This window comes from Ovis aries, chromosome 3 (assembly GCF_016772045.2).
Source record: "Ovis aries strain OAR_USU_Benz2616 breed Rambouillet chromosome 3, ARS-UI_Ramb_v3.0, whole genome shotgun sequence".
NCBI lineage: Eukaryota > Metazoa > Chordata > Mammalia > Artiodactyla > Bovidae > Ovis > Ovis aries.
Window position 1 is genome coordinate 218,404,933 of NC_056056.1, and position 17,852 is coordinate 218,422,784.

The 17,852-nt window shown below is 46.1% G+C and overlaps 1 protein-coding gene and 1 pseudogene across 1 annotated transcript in view; both read left to right on the forward strand.

Annotated features, from left to right (window-relative positions):
- Positions 1 to 17,852, forward strand: part of ACO2 (aconitase 2) — a 45,538-nt gene that overhangs the window by 10,436 nt on the left and 17,250 nt on the right. The window contains exon 2 of the mRNA XM_027968150.2: positions 14,132 to 14,268. Within this exon, the coding sequence (XP_027823951.1) occupies positions 14,132 to 14,268 (137 nt within the window). The remainder of the gene's footprint in view (positions 1 to 14,131; positions 14,269 to 17,852) is intronic.
- LOC114114269 (small nucleolar RNA SNORA11) lies at positions 11,672 to 11,823 on the forward strand (annotated as a pseudogene).

Genomic DNA, 17,852 nt, shown 5'->3' on the forward strand with positions numbered 1-17,852 from the left:
TTTTAATATACCCAAGTCATCTTCCTTCTTTAAATAATACTGATCTGGACTACTTATCCTCCAGCCACAGTGGTCAAATGTTATAAGACTCAGTAATAGCTATTTTTAAGGTAGAATTAATTTCTTACCTTTTTTTTTCTTATTTATAAAGATACCTATTTAGGAAGCTTGGAAAATACCGAAGTATAAAGAATACCATAAAAATTACCTGTAATTATTCATAATACCCAGAGATAACCCACCCCACCTGGAGATAACTACCATTAATATTTTGATAGATTTCCTTGTAAAGTTTCTAAAAATTTGTAATTAAAATTAAAAATGTTTAATAATAATGTATTTACAATTTATATTTCTGTAGGTTTTCTTCTGATTCTAAAATTAATCCATGTACAGTGTTAAAGGTTCAGATTACCTAAATACAAAAAACTGTCCATAATTTCACTCTCCAGGGATAGCTGCTGTTAACAGTTTGGCATCTATTCCATTTTGATGTTATTTGGTTTCTTTAATTCATTTGTGTCCAACTCAGTACTTAAAGTTGCCAGGGTTCACTTGGTACTTGGAGGTTTCGGTGTTTAGGCTTAGAGCCAGGCTGTCTTTGAATGCTGGCGTATCTGCAAGACCTTGGGTGAGTTACTATCCTCCTCCAGCCCTTAAGTTCCTCATCTGTTAAATGGGGCTCATATACATTAGGGCTGTTCATCCACATAACCCTTACTGCTGCTACTAGTAATTATTATTATTGCCATTGTCTTTGCTGAGACACCTCAGCTGTGGCACCCGTTCAGTTTGGGTTCAGTGGGTACCCTGGTCCTAGGGGTTGTGAGGAGATGTGGATTCAGCGAGGACTGGTGTTTAGTGCCCTTCTGGGAATCACCGAGTATTGAATTCCACAGGGTACCTGGCATCAGGCCGGGGAGTCTGGTGGAGGGGTGGTGGTGGTAGGTATTTCTGGATGATCTTCAAGGAGTTATAAAATTTTGTGTTTTCTAAATTTTCTCCAAGAAACATGTCCTACTTTTTTAAATGGGAGGAAAACCTCTAGTAAAAGCTATTTAATAAATAGCCTTCAGTCTCTCCCAGCGTCAGGGTCTTTTCCAGTGAATCAGCTCATCACATCAGGTGGCCAGGCATTGGAGCTTCAGCTTCTGCAGCTGACCTTCCAACTATTCAAGGTTGATTTCCTTTAGGATTGACTAGCTTGATCTCTTGTCCAAGGGACTCTCCTAAGAGTCTTCTCCAGCACCACAATTCGAAAGCATCAGTTCTTCAGCACTCAGTCTTCTTCATGGTCTAACTCTCACATCTGTACATGACTGCTACCCCAATAAAAACTTCAAAAGAGAAAGCTGGGTTCGAAGGTGAATCCTTGGCTTGACAGCACACAGCTAGTAAATGGTGGAGCTGGGCCTTTGAGCTGTATCTAAGTTCTTTTCACTGGGTAAATAAACCGCAGGTCTTAATTCAGCCTCCTTGGCCCTCCTGGGTGTCTGGCCTGACCCTCCACCACTGCCTGCTTTGTCTTTTACTTCGCACCATTTTGGGTGATTTCTAGCTCCTGCTCGCTTCGCTTGACGATTCTGTATCATCTTACATGCTAACTGTCCTCTGAGTGCCTTGCAAACCCTCCACGGCCCTGCTCAGTGGAGGCTTGCCCAGGAGAGTTCATTGTTCCCTCTGCTGTACTCCTGCCCCTCGTGTGTGTTTCCTTCTTCCTGCAGGTCACAGTGGGTGCACTGACATGCTGATTGTGGCCAGACTATGTAAGTGTAGGGACTGTCTTACTCTTCTTGGTATCCGTGTCCTGCTGACTGGCACAGGATAGATGCTCAAGTGTGAAAATACAAATGTGCTCATGGGACGTAAGTAGGTTACATGATAAGCCACTGTCAACCTGCTTTGGCCCCCTTGAGTGCATTATCTACGTGGCAGCCACAGTGACTTTTTATTTTTTTAAGGCAGTTATAATCCTGCTTCGATGGCTTCCCATTACTTTTAGGATCAAGTTAAATGTTTAACATGTCCTACTGTAAAGTTCATACATACTTATAAGAAGAGACCAAGGCCTGACTGCTTGATCAGTAAAGGTGCAGTGAATCCCTTTCATATTCAGACAGTTTGTTACTTAGATACAGAATGAGAAGAAGAACAAGCTGAAGGTGCCAGCTCCCTGGGCTCTAGTTGCATACGCTGAAAAGGGCCACACACCGGAACACAAGGAGCTGAGGACTGAACCGAGAGCCGTGGCGGCCTGGCACCACTGAACGGGTCTGTATTCTGCAGTTCTAGTCTAAAGAGTCCAGGGCAGAAAGCTCCATACCTCAGCAGGTCCCTGGGAGGCGAGGAGAAACTGTCTCATGACTGCCTCCCAGGGAGGTAAGGAGTCAAGTGGGAGATGACTTCAGAGCTCCTTTAGAAGCCTTCTGCCCTCTGGTGTTCCGAGATGTTTCACCAGGTATTCCACCAAGATGAAGAGAGGCTTTAGTCAGGGTTGCTGGGGGCCTTTCCTCATGGATCTGCAAGGTCCTTTTCGGTGCCTGGCTCTACTTTACCTCTTAGCTCTATCTTCTGCCCTCTCCACTGCCCTTTGCTCCAGCCAAGCTGGCTTTCTCTTTCTTTTTTCAACTACCAAGTGCTTTCCTGCCAAGGGGAATTTGCACCTGCTGCTCTCTCTGCCTGCCAGGTTCCCTGAATTCCTTCTCCTAAACCACACTTTATTTGCTTGACTAGTTCCTAGTCATGTTTCAGTTCTCAGATGAAAGATCACTTTCTTGGAAAAAGCCTTTCCCCCGCCTGGATTGGGCTCTCCAGCTTAATGCTGTAGCTGCCTCACCTTTCTTTCACAGCACTTACGTCATTGCTTCCATGGTCTCATGAGTGATATCTGACTTGATATCTGTCTTCTCCACCAAACTGTGAGCTCACCTGTGGGAGGGGCTGTGTCTTGTGTTGCTTATCTTATTAATTCAAGCACCATAGCACAGAGTCTTGTGTTTGTGCTTAGTCGCTTCAGTCGTGTCTGACTCTTTGCAACGCCATGGACTATAGCCCACCAGGCTCCTCTGTCTGTGGGGATTCTCCAGGCAAGAAGACTGGAGTGGGTTGCCATGCCCTTCTTCAGGGGATCTTCCCAACCCAGGGATCAAACCCGGGTCTCCGGCATTGCAGGCATCTCCTTCACTGTTTGAGCCACTAGGGAAGCCCAGCACAAAGTCTGAGGCTGGATAAATATGTGTTTAATGAATTAGGACTACTGCAGTTTTAATTAGGGAGAGGTAGTATGGTGGAAAAAGTTTTGACTTGCAAATTAAGTGACTTGAGTTCTGCTTCAAACTGCTGGATGTGTGTGTTTGTTTTGCTGTGTCACGCAGTGCGTAGGATCTTAATTCCCCAATCAGGGATCAAACTTGGACCTCCTACATTAGAAGTAGAAGTCCGAACTACTGGACTGCCAGGGAAACCCCCAGACTGCTATTAACTAGGTATGTGTGACCTGAGACACTCTTCATCTGCCAAGTGAATAAAAGATACTTGGTGGTCTGGGGTCACCTTGGGTTCTGATAATCTGCTTCCAGATGGACCATTTATTAGCCTAGTTCTAGAGGGAAGGGACCTAAAATGAAAATCCAGCTGCCTACTTGACCTCTCCACTTGGGGGTTAGACAGGCAGACTCCCAGGCTCACCCCAAACCAGCCCTTCCTGTTACCTTCCCGATTTCAGTGTATAGCAGCTCCATTTTTCCAGTTACTCAGGCCCAAAACCTCAGTGGCATTCTTGACCTACCTCTCATGCTTTCTTGGCCAGTTTGTGAGCAGAGCCTGTCGGTAGAACGTCGCCTCACGCAGCCCTTCCTAACTATCCTCCTTTGAGTTGCACCTCTCCCCACTTCCCTGGTTCACTCTCCCGTTGCTCTGCTTCCTTCTCTCTGGTGACACTTATTAATATCTGACTGAGATTGTGCTTGTTTCTCTGTCTCTACTTGACTGTCTCCCCTCCTCCCTTAACCTCCCGGAATGTCAGTCCCAAGAGGGCAGGGAGCACTGAAACATTTTATTCAGGGTTGTATCCTCAGTGCCCGGAACAGTGCCTGGCACCCATAATCACTCTAACCAGTTGATAGATGGGCAGAGTGAGTAAACAGATGGTAAAGTTTGGTGGTAGGAGGGAGGGGAGACAGGATGACAGTGAAGATAGATGTTTTTCACCAGAGTCAACCCTGCTTATCATTTCTCAGATTTCTGGCTGCTGCTGAGATAATAGGGGTAATATTAAAACCTAGCCTTTTCCTCCTCCTTGTATCTTACTTCTTCAGTGTCCTCCAAAGACACTTTTGTTCTGGGAAAGTTGCATGATAGGGGGCACCAAAGTGTACACATGGAATTGAAGGGATCAACCTGAGGTTACAAGTTTTAAATTTTTTAAAGTAAGGACACCAAAACAACAGCAAACCGAACCAAAAAGCCCATCAAATCACCCTCTACTGTCACCATTATTTCCTTAAAGGACCTTTTTAACATCAAAGATATAGGAAGGCTCAACAAGGGATGTGTTTTAAGTGTAATAAATTTGACTGAAAAAATAAAAAACTTGTTACGTCGTCTTTATTTATCCCATTTTCCCGGTGGATATTTGTGTGTGGACAGGCACCTACCTAGTAGGTGGGCTGAGGTGGGGGCCGCTGATGCAGGAGGTAGAACGCTGCAGAGCATCTAGGAATGCAGATGCCCTCGGTGGCGGTCCCTCGTTGTTTGGCTTTGATGTTTGTAAGTAACATTTTAAAAATTTGAGTTACACTTGACATACAACTTTCCAATAGTTTCATATATACAACATGATTATAGATATGTATGTATTGCAAAATGATGACCACAGTAAGTCTCGTTAACATCCATCGGCATGCGTTACGTAACTTGATATTTTTAATTGAAAGGGGTCCCCAACCTCAGGGATCTAATGCCTAATGATCTGAGGTGGAACTGATGTAATAATAATAGAAATAAAGTTCACAATAAATGTAATGCATTTGAGTCATCCCTAAACTATCCTGTAGAAACATTGTCTTCCATGAACCAGTCTCTGGTGCCAAAAAGGCTGCGTTAAGGAAGTACTTTCAAACTGCCTGTATTGACCTGTTACTGGATCATGAAATTAATGGGGTGCAAGTTACTTTCAAAAAAATACAGAAAGCTAAATGGAAAAAGCCTGACCCAGAAGGCCACCTATTGTATGATTTCGTTTATAATAAATAGCTGCGATAGACAAATCCATAGAAACAGCAGATCAGTAACTGCCAGCTGCTGGGACAGGGAGGGTGGAGAGGAGGAGCAGCCGCTCGCTTCGGGTGGTGGAGAAGTCCTGGAACGAGACCGTGGTGATGGCTGCACACTGACTTGTACATTTAACAGTTACAGTGGTAAATTTTATGTGCGCCTGTGTATTTTACCACACTGAAAATAATTAGAGAATAAAAACTGTCAGTATACATTGCATATGTCAGGTGTGACACTTTTGAGTTACATGCGCTGTCAAGTACCTGCTGCTGGATCACACCATAAAGTGTATTTTGTGCCTGTGTGTCTTCAGTCAAAACTGAAAAGTCCTCTCTGCAAAGGGTCCTTTCAGCCCAGAACACCTTGTGGCCAATATTTGGATGTTGCTAGGATACTACAACGGACTTTGAATGACTTCTTCCTTCCCTGATGACTCTCCACAAACGGCATTCGATTTGGGGCAAATCACTCATTCTCTGTTTGACTTTTGCATCTGTAGCCAGTGTTTTTGATTTAAAACCAAACATGATCTTGTTTGAGCCTCAAGGAGGTCTCAGCATCCTTTTCGCTTCGCCGTTGTCTTTTCCTAACTTCGCTGACCCCTGTATACAGCAGCTACCCTGACATACTGCCACGCTGTCTGTTTCCACGTCTGTCGCATCCCACCAACTTCTGGTCTTGAGGGAGAGCATTGTGGTGGTCTAGAGTCCAGTGTGGTACAACTAAGCTCCCTTCAGGAGTCTGTAGCAAAGAGCATACAGGTGTGCGGAGACAATGACCCTACCCCACCCCACCCCCAGCAACTGAGGCTGCCAGTTGCCTCCTAGCAACAGCCTGGTATGTTTACCACAAAGAATTTTGTTCACGGACCTTGAAGTTTGGAAACCACTCAGACAGTTTTTGGGATCTAGGAACATGTTCATTGTTTGTTAAATGACAGGGATTATTTTCCCTGTTTAATAATTATTTTAAAATAGTTTGACCAGGCAGGGAGCTAGTCATCACTGGAGTGTTCTGAATCTGGCTTGCTTTCTGTGACACTATACTGGGTTGCATTTGATGTGTGCACATGTGCACATCTGTGAACAAAGGGCGAAGGCTGTGGCTGCTCCAGAAAGACCTGAGCCCTGGGGGTTTTCTTCCTTGATGCAGATAAATCTGTTGTGATGTTGCTATGCTTTCCCCTAGGCTTTTGGGGAATTAGTGGGTTTATCTGAGAGTCCGCTTGCTGGGGAGGAGTATTTATAGAATCTCTGAGCTGGAACGCACTCTAAAGAGCATCTAGTCCAGTAGTTCCGAGACCCAGCTGTGTCAGAGTAACCTAGGCTCTTACTGATGCTTAGGTTCTGCCTCTGGTGACTCTGATTGAGCGGTCTGGGAGCCCGTAGGGGCTGGGCACCATGTCTGTGAAATCTCCCAGGTGATTTTGGAGAACCCAGAATAACCTGCTTCTCCCATTTTATAGAAATGGAAAAAAGGCACGGAAAGTCTAGGCTTTTTATCCAAGGGGACGTTGTGACCCAACTCTGAGGCCAGGTCTCTGGATTCCCACCCCTCAAATGTTCCTTCTTGGCCCCCACCGCCTCCTGTCACTGTCCACCAGACCACACACAGGGAAGTGACCCACAGAGTGGGCACTCTGAGCTTGGTACCTTCCCCAAATGTTGGATTTCAGAACTGAGGTTCAAGGACAAAAATATAATGATACTAGGGAACATTGGTTTTTTTTCTACACCGTCTGAAAACAGTATCACCTTGATGGAATTTGGGGAATTATAGGAGAAAATAATTTTCCATCTTAATCCAAACAGTTTTTTATAATGTTCATTGCCTTTATATATTTAGAATTATTTCTTGATGATAGAGTCTCAGATACAGAATTATTGGGTCAAACGTATGGATGAGCCCGTGGGCATCTTATTGACAAACTGCTTTATGAAAAGATTGAATTATCAATCTTTTGCTTACAAGCAGTCTATAAGAGTATTTCTTTGGTTCTGATTTAATTAAAAACTAATGCTATCTACATTCTTTCTCATTATAAGAAGTATTACAAAATGAATCTTTTGTAGAAAACTTGGCAAATACAGAAAAACCAAGAAGGAAATTTAGGCTGTTATATCTAGCACATGGATTTAACTGTACTTGATGCCTTATTTAAAAGATTTTTTTGTCATGACATTTTTTTAATTTAAATTTTATTTTTTTTACTTTACAGTACTGTATTTGTCATGACTTTTTACATGTAAGGAAATATAGAAAACAGTACAAAGGATACCCATATACCTACTGTCCAGAGTCAAAAGTTACCAACATTTTGCCTTATTTGCTTTCTTTACTTCTCCCAAAAGTATCTTTGGTTTCTTTCTCTTTCCACATCAAAATCTAATTAAAAAAAAAAATTGCACTGTACTGACGTGGCCTTTGTAGTCTCTCTTAACCTAGAACAGTCCCTCCTGCCCCCTCACACACACACACACCCCGTTTTCCTCTATGACATTGACTTCAGGAGGAGACCAAGCCAGTTTCTTGTAGACTGTCCACACTCTGGATGTAACTGATTATTCTTTTATTCCCTGCATTTGTCTTAAACTGGAAGTCAGGTCCCAAAGCTTTCTTCGGTTCAGTTGAATATTTGTTGGCAGGGACTCTTCCCAGGTGGTGCTGTCTGAGTGGAAGGCACAAACAAGGCGGGCTTGCTATTGCTGATGCTCTTTGGACTCTGGGTTAAGGTGGTGGTAACCAGGTCCCTGTAGTGTGAAGGTACGTTTTTTCCCCCCTTTTCCTTAGTAATGATAAATTCCTGTAAGTTAACTTGCTGAAACCAAGGGTTTGCACATTTTAAAAAACTAGAATGCTTTTGATTGTTGCCCAGATGCTCCTCCCTGATCTTGCTGTGTATGCTATACTACAGTAAACGTGCTTTTCCTTCAGTGATTTGTCTCGTCCATTTTTTCCCCCTGATTACAAAAAGAGCTCACATGTGTAGCATTTGGAAATACTTAGCCTAGAACATAAAAGTGCCCATAATTCTAATCTCTGCAGATAATTGCTGTGAACAATCTAAGCAGATCTTACCAGTTTTTTTTTTTCTGAGCATATTTACATTTGTTAATTACTATTATTATACAGAAATGGGCCCATACGATAGTACTATTTTGCCAATTATTTTCACCTAATGTCATGGAATTTTTTTTCCTGCCAAAAAAAGTAGATCTACTTCCTTTTTAAAATTATGGTAAAATACGTATAAAATTTGACATTTTATAACATTTTCAAGTGTCCAGTGGCATTAACTACATTCACAATGTTGTAAGACCACCACCATTACCTTGTTCCTTTTAAACAGCTGTAGAATGGCTTTCCTTCATGGGTAGACCAGAATTTATTCAACCAGTGCCCTATTTTTGTACAATTAGGTTGTTCTTTTAGAAACAGTGATGTAGAGAATGTTCCTGCCAGTCTCTGTGTTCTTTCAAATGAGTGTTTTTATGAGATAGCTTCCTGGAAGAAGAAGAAAAGTTAGTCATAAGATAGAGACATTTCACATTTTAATAGGTAGCGCCTAATTGTCTTTCAGAAATGTTCAGCCTGTTTACAATCTAACCAAAAGCATCTGAGACTGGTAAATTATTAATTTGTCTTGTTAGCTGTTTGCTGTTACAAGATTAACTGAACTTGCTCTGTATTCAACCTTGTTCAATAAGGAAGAACTGGTTGGTAAAGTAAAAAAAAAAATCCTTTGGTTTAATTAACCGATGTTTATGTAACACCTCCTGTGTGTCAGACCTGGTGTTCAGTCATATGGGGAATTTTATTATGAAGACACAGAGACAGTCTCTCCCTTAGTGGATCTTACAGAGTAGTGGAGACAGATAGCATCTCACAAATGAATGTTAGAAAGTAGTAAATGGGCATATATGAGAGGAGACTGCTTGGATTGAGAGTTCAAGAAGTTTCCCTAAGAAAGTGAAGTTAGTTTGGAACTTGAAGGATGAATGGAAATTACCTACATGAAGTGCAGATTGGGAAGGGATGGACAGAGCTTTCTAAGCAGAAGAAACAGCATGTGCAAAGGCCCAGTGGCAGAGCCCTTTGGGGTGTGTACTGGGTAAGGAAGTTCAGTGTGTCTAGTGTCCTGGAGGAAAGCAAATTCTGAGTTACTCAGAGACCAAATAGATGAGGTCTCACTGCCAGGACCCCATAAGTAGAAGGGATTTCAGAAGGATGGGAGACTTTCCAAGGCAAATTCTAACAAATTGCAAGTTGTCTGAAGGAGAGACAGAAGAGATGTACCTATAGACCTCAGCTTAGATTTTCAGAATGTCTTGGCCAGAGTTGGAAGGAGGGCAAATAACTAAGGAGAAATACTAAGACAGCCGAAATACCAAGACAGAAGAGGGTCAGGAATGTCAAAGGTCCACATGAGCTAAGGCTTCTGAAAAATGCTGATCAACCAAAAGCAGTGTTTGCAGTAAGCAAAATAAAAGGCATGCCTCTTCCGCCAGAATCCAGAAAAGGAGCACAACCTTATCTAATTTTGTGTCTGTCTCCTCCATGAAGGAAAAGAATACAGTGAGCACATATTCTATGAACACACTCTGTGCCAAGCACTTAGATTGTTTCATTTGAAGTTAATGCCAACATTTATCTCCCATTTTCTTTATGGGGAAGCTAAAGCTTGGTGAGGCTAAGTAACTTACCCAGGGCCACAGCAGTTTGGTGGTGCTGGATTGGGTGGTCTGACTATAGGTCTTGTATCTGAACCATCACACCAGGCTGCCTTCAAATGGGAAAGGATAGGCTCTGTGGGGCAAGAGGGCAGCAGAATCCAGGGGAATTGGCTCATCTTGAAAGAGGCCGGTGCTTGCATCCTGGATTCACTGCTTTCACGTGTCGGACTTGTGACTTAACCTCTTTGACCTTCAGTTTCCACATCTGTAAGGTGGGAATAACAATCATCTCACACAAAATCAGACACAGAAAATGCCTGGTGGCATAGAGCAGGTACCAAATAAGTAATGACTGGGTTTGGTTTTTTTTTTTCCCCCATCAATTTTGATATTTATTTTTTATTTACTTGGCTGTGTTGAGTCTTTAATGCTGCACGTGGGATCTTTGATCATCCTTGTGGCAAGGGAGATCTCATTCCCTGACCAAGGATCAAACCCAGGTCTCCTTCATTGGGAGCTGGGAGTCTTAGCCACTGGACCTCCAGGAATGTCCCTATTCTTATTTTTATTCTAAGATCACCCATAGCCTAGTGTTCATTTTACATGTGAGATATACGTGGTCTGTGAATGAATGATACGTGGTGTCTTTGCCCTTGAGGTCAGCCTCTTCAGAGTTACACGTGCCACTTCATGCACTCCAAACCTCTCAGCTCAGCTCTGAAGCAGGGAGTACGGCTGAGGTTTCACCCTTTGAAAAGCTGAGGCCTGGAGGAATAGAGTGAATTGCTTACAGTCTTACAGCCAAGCTAATAACATCCTTTTACTTTTTTGTTGCAGTTAGTAGATCAGTAAAACAGTGAGTGCAAGTGTTGATTTCTGTAGGACAATTGACAGGTCAGTCCGGCTGTCCCTAACCGTGAAACATAAGTGATGGCTTAGTGACATTTCAGTCAGGTGGTTATTATTATTGTGGGTTGAAGACCTGGGGACTGTCACTAAATAGGTTGGCCTGACCAAATGTCCACCCTGGGGAGCCTGCCCTGGAATGGGTCGCATTTGCGCTGAGACTTGAATGAACAGCCTGAGAGTTGGGCCTACTGTGTGTGTGGCTGACGTCCACTGGGAAGGCCAGCCTATCAGACCTGGGGCGACTGACCCGAACTCCTGTAGACCACAAGGGGCTAGAGGTGGATAGAAACCGGTGCTGAAATTAAGTCAAGGTTAAGATATAACACACCATGAAATTAAAAGACGCTTACTCCTTGGAAGAAAAGTTATGACCAACCTAGATAGCATATTGAAAAGCAGAGACATTACTTTGCCAACAAGGGTCCATCTAGTCAAGGCTATGGTTTTTCCAGTGGTCATGTATGGATGTGAGAGTTGGACTGTGAAGAAGGCTGAGCGCCGAAGAACTGATGCTTTTGAACTGCGGTGTTGGAGAAGACTCTTGAGAGTCCCTTGGACTGCAAGGAGATCCAACCAGTCCATTCTGAAGGAGATCAGCCCTGGGATTTCTTTGGAGGAATGACGCTGAAGCTGAAACTCCAGTACTTTGGCCACCTCATGCAAAGAGTTGACTCATTGGATAAGACTCTGATGCTGGGAGGAATTGGGGGCAGGAGGAGAAAGGGACGACAGAGGATGAGATGGCTGGATGGCATCACTGACTCAATGGACATGAGTCTGAGTGAACTCCGGGAGTTGGTGATGGACAGGGAGGCCTGGCGTGCTGTGATTCATGGGGTCGCAAAGAGTTGGACACGACTGAGCGACTGAACTGAACTGAACTGATAACACACCAAACAGGAATCTGGGTTATTGTGACAAGGGGCACAAAACTTGTGACCTTACTGTAAACAAACACCCAACACGTGTCCCCCTGTACCGCCACGTGGCTGCTGGCAGGACCTGTGGAACAAGGCTCAGTTTCGCTTAGAAAGCTACAGTGATTGGTTGCGGTGGGGGGGTTTGCCGCCTAGAGCCTGTCCGGTCCATGCATGCGTGGGCCATGAGAGGTTAAAGGCTTGAACCTCCCTTTTCAAGGAAAAGAAGAAAAATAGATTCCAGCTATATGGTATTCTGGAAAAGGCAAAACTATGGAGGCAATTAAAAGGTCAGTGGTTGCTAGGAATTTGGGGGCAGAAGGGAGATGGATGTACAGTACAAAAGTTTTTATGAGCTGTGAAAATACTTTGTATGACAACATAGGGGTGGCTGTAAATACTTTGTATGACAAAGTAGCAGCAGCAGTAATGGCAGATGGATGTCCTCATATTTTTGTCCAGACACACAGAATGTACACCACTGTTCACTTCATTAAAGTGGACCCTCAGATGAACTGGGGACTTGATGCGTTGCACAGTTCATCCGTGGTTAAAAAGGAAAAAAACTTAAAATGACTTAGGATAGACGATTTGTCAAAACCTTTGTTTCACTGTTATATATGTATATGTATTATACGTTTTTGTGTATTTGTTGGACGGTGATATAAAATGTACTTTTTAGATCAAAAAAGTTTGCAGGCTACTGTAGTTAAATTGTACTGGCGGATAAAGGCACAGATTAACCTCAAGGAAAAAAAAGATCAAGGTAGAGCTCTGCACAGCTTTGCTGGCTGTCCAGTGGTTAAGACTCCATGCTTCCCCTGCAGGGGACATGGTTCGCTCCACGGTCAGGGGACCAAGATCCCACAGGATGTACTGCCCCCTCCCCCAAAAAGCCCTTTGATTGGCGGGTTCTTCACCCAATAGAAGAAGGGCGGGCAGTAGAGTCCCTGGTGGATTTTGAGCTGGAGGGCAGGTGGGCCTGAGGTCTGCATTGGGAGGCCGGCCGCTCCTGCTGTGCTGGGTGGGGGGTGTGCTGTTTCCTAACAGGGTCTGCTCTCCTCACTGGGTGACCTGCACAGGGAGCGGCCGCTACGCACTCGTAGGGGTTCAGATACTGAGGTCAGCAGGGTTTGATGTCAGGGGCGGTGGCCTGAGCTTTGCCTCTTTGCTTGCCCGGGGTGTGAGCTGCTAGACCCGGGGCTCCACTGTTCTTTCCCCGCTGTCCCTTCATTGGATTCATTGATTCTTCTTTGGTCATAGTGCACTCTGTGAAGTTTGTCATCCAGTTTAAAATGAACTAACACAGACCTGACAACTTAACAATCATTCATCTGCTGCTGCATTAATAAGTTGTTTCTCCCAAACTTGGAGGATTCAAACAACAGTAAACATTTCTCGCTCCTAGTTCCCTTGGGCCAGGAATTTGGGAGCATCTTGCCTGGATTGTTCTGGCTCTGACTCACTCAATAAATTGCGGTCCAGATTGCTGGCCAGGCCCCTGGTTATCTGTGGCTTGTGCTTTGGCTGGAGCTCTTCACCTGCTTACAGATGGCGTGCTTACCTGCCTGGCAAGGTCATGCTGGGTTTTGGCAGGTGGTCTAGTTCCTCTCTAGGCGGGCCTCTCTCAGGACTGCCTAGATGTTTTCACTGCAGTGGTGTCTTGCCCTAGAGCAATCAGAGAGAGCCGGGCGGAAGTTATCCTTTTGTGGCCAGGTCTCAGGCCCCGTAGCAGCATTGTGCCGCGTTCTGGCCAGCTGTAAGTCTGCTGCACGTGCCAGGGGAGCAGGGTTAGCCACCGCCATCTCAGGGAGGGAGGAGCCATCCGAAGCTCATGTGCAGATTTTCCTCACTAATTTTTCCATCAGTTCAGCTGTTATTCAGTCTCTAATGTGCCAAGTAGTCCAGATAGAGATAAATAAGACAAAGTCCCCCGGACTTAGAGAGCAGGTAGGACAGCAGGGACTATTTGGGTGGTGCTTTAGAGCTCAGTGAGAGCCTCCACACACGTTCGCATTCTGCCTTGCCAGTGGCAGCTGTGTGATCACTACAGCTGCTTTGCCCTCGTGGCCCATCTCTTCTGGCCCTCAGATGATGGAGGGTTTTCTCAGGTGGATAGAACTTGGCTTTGTGACTATAAATAGCCATTGTGACTATAAATCTCTTGCACTTTCTCCTACCACAGGCTGTGTTCCTGGTGGCTGCTGTATCATTCTGTGCTCAGGCGAGGAAGCTGAGGCTGCACTCACCGAACAGCTCTTGACTCTATAATTCCTTGCTTTTTTCACCATTCTGCGCCGTCCTTTGGGGTGCAGCACCTTAAATACTCTGCTGACAGTCACTGTTGTCTTCTTGCAGAAAGCCCTGGGTGCACGGCAGTACCATGTGGCCTCAGTCCTGTGCCAACGGGCCAAGGTGGCCATGAGCCACTTTGAACCCAATGAGTACATCCGCTATGACCTGCTCGAGAAGAACATTAACATTGTCCGCAAACGGTAAGGCTGCAGGGCGAGCGGTGGAGACCGTTAGAGGGCTTGGTGTTTCTGGTGTTTCTTGCCCCTCTCAGACAGTGTGGGAGGTGCTTGGCGGAGGAGGATGGTGGCAGGATCTAGGCGTTGAGGGCATAGCGGTCCCTGCTGCGGAAGGGTGTTCTGGATCACTGGTGGGCCTTCCACCCTCTCTGCCAAGGAGAAGCCTGGAGATGTGGGCCCTAGAGAAGATCTCAGGCCCTCTTTGGTGCTGTGGCCTGAACGTCCCAGCTACCCTTTCCAAGACAGACAACTGGCTCTGGGCCATTCCTCTGGGGTCTGCCAGGTCCAGGGACTTCAGAATTACTATATTTCCTCTTTGGTCCATCAGCTCGGGGGAGAGCTCAACCTTGAGACTCAGAAGGAAGCTCAGATGGGCACTTGAGCATCCCTTTTTTCTGGACCTCTCTTTGCCCATGTAGTGAAGTGGCAGCTGTCTTGCTCTGCTGTCCTGAGTGCCAGGTTCTGGGCTGGATGCCGGCTCAGGAGGGGAGATGGATGAGATCCCACAAGAGGAGGGATGGGGGCTGGTCCTGCATGGCAAGCAGCACTACTCCTGGAGCTTGAACCCCTGCAGACAGAGCTGCGTGCCCGCCTGGCAGGTGGCATGGCCCTGGCAGCACGAGGGAGCCAATAGGAGCGCACACAGAATTCCCACTCAGAGCCGGCGAGCGGGCTTAGGTGGACGGGGCCACACGGTGAGAGAGCGACTGGACCTCACCCAGTGCTCTGGCCACTGTGCCGCACGTGCTCCCTGTTGGCACTTGCTTCCGCCTTACTGGTGTCCTCACCTCCGTTTTAAGGGTCAGGGACTATCTTAGTCTTTATCTCCAGCAGCCTCCAGCATAGCATCATCTAATTACAGTAAGGACCTATTCATGTCCATCAAGGGTGTTCATCTGATACAGGTGGCATGAACTTAACTAGTCAAAATGTGGCTCGTGGATCAGCAGCGTCGGTACCAGCAAGCAGGCCTGGGGGCTTGTTAGACGTAGAGAACCTCAGGCCCCGCCCCAGACCCACTGAGTGAGAATCTGCGGTTTTCATAGGAGCCCCAGGTGACTGAGTGGACATCAGACTGTGAGGAGTGCTGGCCACTTTCCCGGTTGGTTCTGATGTGCAGCCAGGGTTGAAACCACTGTCCTCATCACTCTGCAACCTTGTACAAATACTTTTTCCCCAGAAAACGCTATTTTATTTATTCTTAGAGCTCTCAGATCACAGCTCAGTGGAAAAAGAATGGATTTTCCTTTAGTCTGCAAAAACACCTCCCCCTGCTTGGGAGAAGTAACACAGAAGCTTGCTTTCACATACCTTGACAAAAGAGTCTTTACCATTTTGTCTTTGCTTCAAAAAGTTAATCAAAAAACTTTGATTTAAATTTTGGTTTTAAAATTTTTTTGTTTTGGTTTAAATTTTTGTTTAAATTTTTTTGGTTTTAATTTTTATCAGCGAAATTAACTCTCCCCTTAAAATTTTTCCTTTGCCTTTTTATTCCAACCCTGCACCAACCAGAAAAGTCCAATCAATAACTCTGGGCATTTTCCAGATTAGTATAGATTAGGGATGTTCCATTTTCATTCTTGTCATAGAGAAGTGGTTCTCATTGAGGGTGGGGGTGAGGGGTTGATTTTTGTCTCCCAGGGAAATATAGCAATGTCCGGAGACGTTGTAGGTTGTCCTAACCCAGGGTGGGATGGTGGTTGACTGTTATCTAGTGGATAGAGGCCAAGAATACGGTCAGATACCCTGCAGTATGGAAGACAGCCCCTGTAATAAAGAATCATCTGGCCCAAACTGTCAGTGGTGGCACAGTGGAGAGACCCTTCCATAGAAAAAAGAAGGCTAAAGTGGAGCCATTCTAGAAAGATGCTAAAGGATTAGGATAGATGTGAGGGTGTTTTAGAGGGCCAGGGGGCCTGCCTGGGGACGACTCCACCCCATGACAGAGGAGCCTGATTCTGTTCCTGGGAACCGAGTCTCTGTCGTTCAGGGAAGCTGGGCGACAGATGGACTTTGAGGATCCATTTTGCTGTCCTCACTTAATCCCCACAGAAATGTGGTGATGAACTCGTCCTTAGCTTTTTTATACAGCTTCAGGCATTTGCTGTCAAGGTCTTTGGTTTGAAAGCCCGTGTGCTATTTTTCATCGCCCCTGGGACGCAGGAAGAGGGGCCCTGCTCCGCGCAGTGAGTCACTGCCTCCTCACCAGCCAGGGAGACGCTCCACTAAAGGGGGCAGGCTGTACTCCAGGCCAGGCCTATTTTTACTCAAGTTCTCATGACAGCAGAGCTGAGAGGCTTTCAGAATTGGCGGTTGCTCTGCTGTTGCCCAGAAAACCAGCAGCCTAGGGAGCCCTTGCTCTCAAGGGGTGAAGCCCACTTGGGGGTGAGGGGCTGGAACCCAGGCCAGCAGAAGGGCCTGTCTTTGCTTCCCCACAGAGTCGTGTTGGTAACAGCAGTAGCAGTGAGGATAGTCGTGGAGCACTGGCTACAAGCCGGGCTGGACCCTGAGTTTCCAGGTGTAATTGAGAAGACAGTGTTAGGCCACGGTGGCTCCTTGCCTTCCAGCTCGGCCCCTCACTACCTCAGGACCAGGGTCAGGGTTCTTCACTTCACTGGGCCTCACCTTGCTCCTCTGTGTTGTGAGAATAAACTGACTTCTGTACATCCAAGTATAGATGCATGTAGACCAGCTCTGCCCTGAGCACTGAAAGCGCCAGGAAGAAACTAGGACAGAAAGCAGATCAGTGGTTGCCGGGGGATGGGGGCAGGAGGGAGGGGTCATAAAGGGGAAAGAGGAGACTTCGGGCTGGTGGGTGTGTGCGTCGTCTCGGCGTGGTGACGATTTCATGGGTACACTCATATGTCAGAATTGATCAGTTGTGCACTTAAATATGTGCAGTCTGTTCCGTACCAGTTATACCTTGGTGAAGCTGTTTAAAAAACGCGTGCTGTATAAGCTCTGTTATCTGTTTCCAGTACCAGCCCTCGACTTTAGAGATGGACTGGTGAGCTCCCTGGCTTATCTGGTTACACAGTGGGTTTAGTAATTGGGTCAGGTCTAAACCCAGAGCCTCTAACTCTGAGTCCAGTTTTGTGTGTGTGTGTGTGTGGTTCGTTGGGTATGAGTGGAACTCTGCCCTTTTGAGGAGGCCTTGGGTTTGGCTTAAGCTTTGCGAGTGGCGGAAGGCAGAGTGTGAGGTCCAGGCAGATGGGCTATGCTGAGAGGCAGTGGGGGTTGGTGAGAGGTGGCCCCCACAGAGGGAGCTTAGAGTGCAGCGGGGAGGCTGTAACGAGAAGGCAGCTGGACCTCCCCAGGGGCCCTGACGGGAAGGGAGGGGTGGGCCCCACAGGGAAACAAGGTCTAGGAACAGGGTCTCGTGAGGCTGGCATCAGTTTCTGTTCTGAGAGCTGGCAGCCTCACCCGTCTTAGTGGGGTGAGAGCCAGCGGGGCTGATGGGGAAGGCTTTTGTATAATAGGGTGATGAGGCCTCCACCACCTAAGGTGGAGGGTTGTGGGTGCAGGGAGGGGAGGATGGGGTGAGGGCG